Here is a 4,031-nt window from a genome sequence, read left to right as displayed (position 1 = left end):
GAATTGACCGTGATAATTAAAAAAAAAAAAAAAGAATCGCTTCACAGCTTTTAGAAATGATGCTTTTTCTAGAAGAATTTAACAAAATGCAAAAGCCCCTTGGTATAAAAGGGTTGACAATAGACTCCGTTAAAATTATCTCTGAGACCTCGGCTTGCGGTGCCTTCAGGCGCTTTGCACAGAGCCAATTACTTTAAAGTTCAGTACATTCTCTCCCATGAAACGCATACGCTCGGACATATATTTGCGAAAGGATTCGTATTTTTAGAAATAAACAAGAACCTATTGATCCATCCACTTAGATTACTTCAATCAAATTTAAAAACCTATACTTGATCTATTTTTTATCAACAATTCTTTCTACAAATATCACAATATTAATTACTTGTTCATTATGTAGATTCCGTAGATTTAAAGATAACTCTATTACTGGACTAATATCATGATCGCGATATTTAATATAAAGATCTCAAATCGTATATAATTAATGTCACTTGTTGTACGAAAATAAAAAGAAACATTTTCATTGGAATATCATCAAACGATATGAATACGTTGAATACTTCATTAACTAATGGTTAATCCCATTTGGAGGAAAGAATTCTTAATTTTTCATGAATAAAAAATCCGAAAGATTGGTAGTCAAAAAGATGTAAAAGAAAAAAAAGAAGAAAAATATGAAAAACTTACCCCAGCGTAGTCATCGTAACAATAGTGTACCAGAAGGCAGCAGGTATCGAAGTGAAATTGGTACCGTCGACGTTCTTCTCTGCGTAGAACATGACGGTAGCGAAAATGATGATGGCCATGGCGAGGGAAAATACTAAGAAGCCAAGCTCGGATGCGCAGGATTTGAGGGTGTAACCAAGAATCCTGAGTCCCTGGGAGTGCCTGGAGAACTTGAAGATTCGAAATACGCGAAATACACGTAATGTTACGAAAGCGCCGGAAACGTCGTCGTTATCAGTTATACCGAGACCGATGTAATAGGGCAGTATGGCGACTACGTCGATGATCGACATCACCGATCGCGCGAATTTACAACGACTAGGGGCGGCGAAAAGCCTGAGCAAATATTCGGCGGTGAATATCATAACGCAGGCTGTATCGAGACAAAAGAACACGATTTTGTATCGTTCGCCGCATGAAAGTGTACCCGCGCGACCCGGTCTATTGCCGCATGGTACGGTTTCCACGACGTTCGCCAGCACGCTCACGGCAATGAAGAAACCAGTAACGTAATAGAAAACCAATGCCGCGGTTGAAATGTGCGGATTTTGAAAGGCCCGCCACATCTTCTGTCTTATATCGAGCAACTGTTGAAGATTTTGATCGCCATTTTCGCTTAATTTGTCGTCCATCAGACGTTCCGCATTTTCGCGTTTGCGATCGCGATAATCCTCGTAACAGCAGTCCCCTATCACATCCGGGAGAATGCCGAAGAAAGCGAGCTCCTCGTCGTAGCTCGTAAGACATTCGTGCTTTGGATAATGGAGTTTACCGGTTCTGTAATAATTTAATATGTGACGAAAAATGTCCGGATCGCGATCGAAAAAATACTCTTTGCTCTCCTCGTCGTAAAAGAACTCGCGCTCATTCGAACCGAGCAACGTGTCCGGATACTTTTCAAGGGTATTTCTCCAGGTCTCGAATCTACGGCCGCTTACATTGATAAGGAGCTTTTCGTCGTCTGCTTTACGACGATCTTTTGGTATCGGCGGCGGTGGCAGTGGGTGTGTGGCGATCGGCACCCAACCGATCGCCGCCGCACGGGCGAATGGCAGCCACGCTGCCACCGAGGCCATGCTCGACGGTGGAATCTTTCTTTTCTATTTCACTCCTTCTCACTTTATCTCTCTCTATCTCTTCTCTCTATCTCCTCTCTCTCTCTACCCCTTTTTCTTTCTCTCTCTCTCTCCCCTTTCGCTCTTCTTTCCTTCTTTCTTTCCTATTATCACCTACCACCTGCGATCACTATTTCTTGAACTCACCAAAATTGCTGCTTTTTATTAAAAAATCCTTTCTAGAATCTTTAACGAAGCTCACACACATCATATGCTCGAGGATGCTTCTCGCTCGCCGTTCCTCGTTCACCAAGGTTATCGACGACAATGGAAGCGTCCGAAAGCTGCCAATGTTTTCTTCCCAAAGGTAAGGGTCCGTCGTCGACGACGAGAACAACGTCAAAAACGACGCCGTCCACGACGATATCACGATTCCCTATCCTATTATACTCGAGATCGACCTCGAAACTCAACATCATACCACTGCATTCCTCCTCTGCTTTCTTTCTTCTTCTCTTCTTCTTCTTCTTCTTCTTCTTCCTCTTCTTCTTCTTCGATCGTCACACCGTTCAGGCATTAAGACCGAACTTGACGAAGATTCGTCCTTAAACTAAACAGACTCGGCCAGCTAAACTCTCGAAAACACTGGAGGAACTCGTCTTCCAGCATTCTCGAAACGAGTCCTTTCCTCGATTGATAGTTTACTATACTTCTCTTCTCGACTACATTCTCTATTACCGAGCTGGCAAGCTGCAATCTCCTCAACTATCTTTCTCTTTTTCACCTTTCTCTTTTCACGTAAAAATAATAGTAACGAAAACGGACGTCATATTCGAACGAATCGTCTTTTAATACTCAAAGTTTCACATTGAACTTCCGTCAGGACGAAGAGATCTTTAGATCTTAAAGATCTCGAAGATCAACCAGGATATCACTCGTGATAATATCGCTCATCACCTCGATCTCGTCAAGAGCATGCTTGAGAAAGCTTGCAGATCGCACAAGATTCGTACGATACGTAATGTCGTTTAATATTTACGTAGCGTATTTTCTTTAAGAGCAACACTCTTGGGATCATCACCGATAAGAAGAACAAATCTCTATATATTATGCACCCTTTGAAACTAATTCCTCCAGTCGATATATAATTCGGCGTGTCTCGACGGATACAAAATATGAAGAACGACGATGAAGGACGGCGTCGGGTAGCACAATGAAAAAAGATAGTCGAAGGGCTCAAACGCGTGTGTTTAAAATTACGAGAGCCCTTCTTTCTTACTCTTTTTCTCTTTCATTCTATCTTTATCTTTCTAACGATCTTATTAACCGTTCGTCATACGAAAAGTAATAAGCTTCCAATCGTAAAGTGCTCAAACGGATTGCGCGCAATATTTATCTCTCTCTCTCCCTTTCTCTCTCTCTCTTTAATCGTAGTTTTTTCACGTAATTAACTTATCGGCGTATCGAAAGACGTTGCTGGTTATCGCGGAAAAAATATAATAATAAGTATATAATTAAAACAAGAAGAGCAATTTCTCTGTCGACGTCGCGTTTAGATCTATCGGGCAACTCCTAGATAAAGCGTCTTCGAGCACTCGCGTGAATTTCCGACTGAGCCGAATATCCCCAGGAAGTTCTCATTCGACGATATATCGTCGTCTTGTCGTCGTCGTCGTCGTCGTCGTTGCCTTTGAAGAAAACCCTCGTAGAAGGAAAACTTGACGGCACAAGTAGTAATAGTAGAAGTAGTAGTAGTATTATTAGTAATAGAAGAAGAATAGCAGCAATAGTAGTAGCAGCAGCAGCAGCAGCGGCAACAGCAGCAGCAACAGCAGCAGCAGCAGCGACGGCGGCGGCGGCGGCAGGAGTGTCGGCGAGCTTGAGTCCTCTCCCGACGCATGTCAGAGCTGAAAGCTCCGCATGCCCGAAAGCATCGTGAAAGCGTTCCTCCTCTTTGTCCTCTCGACGTCCATACGTTTGTCGTCGCGTCGTCGTACGGTCTTTCGATTAGAAAAATTATTTATCGTCCGCGTCACCGACACCTTTTCATTTTGTCTCGTCTGGTCTCGTGTCGTCACGTCTCGTCCTCTTCTCGTAAAATCGTCTTGGTCCTTATTCCTCTTCGTTCTTGCGTTCTAATTCTCGTCTTTGCGCGTCCCAGCTCACGCTCTCGGAAATACGTGCTTTAGTGCGCGGCACGATCGCAAGCACGAGTCTCTCCTTCTCTCTCTCTCTCTCTCTCTCTCT

The 4,031-nt window shown here is 43.3% G+C and overlaps 1 protein-coding gene across 1 annotated transcript; it reads right to left on the bottom strand.

Moving 5' to 3' along the window:
- Window positions 1-670: 670 nt before the first annotated feature.
- Window positions 671-4,025, bottom strand: LOC106792790 (potassium voltage-gated channel protein Shal). The gene has a single exon (XM_014759310.1). It carries the CDS (start codon window positions 1,803-1,805, stop codon window positions 687-689), a length of 1,119 nt encoding a protein of 372 aa, XP_014614796.1. The 5' UTR covers window positions 1,806-4,025; the 3' UTR covers window positions 671-686.
- Between the last annotated feature and the right edge of the window lie 6 nt (window positions 4,026-4,031).

This window comes from Polistes canadensis, unplaced genomic scaffold (genome assembly GCF_001313835.1).
Source record: "Polistes canadensis isolate GaletaPanama2010 unplaced genomic scaffold, ASM131383v1 scaffold_680, whole genome shotgun sequence".
NCBI classification, from domain to species: Eukaryota; Metazoa; Arthropoda; class Insecta; order Hymenoptera; family Vespidae; genus Polistes; species Polistes canadensis.
Note: the sequence above shows the minus strand (reverse complement) of the source record. Positions and strands in the feature narration are given on the sequence as shown.

Coding starts and splice junctions, on each gene's coding strand:
- LOC106792790 (XM_014759310.1), bottom strand. CDS start 1,805: ATGGCCTCGGTGGCAGCGTGGCTGCCATTCGCCCGTGCGGCGGCGATC.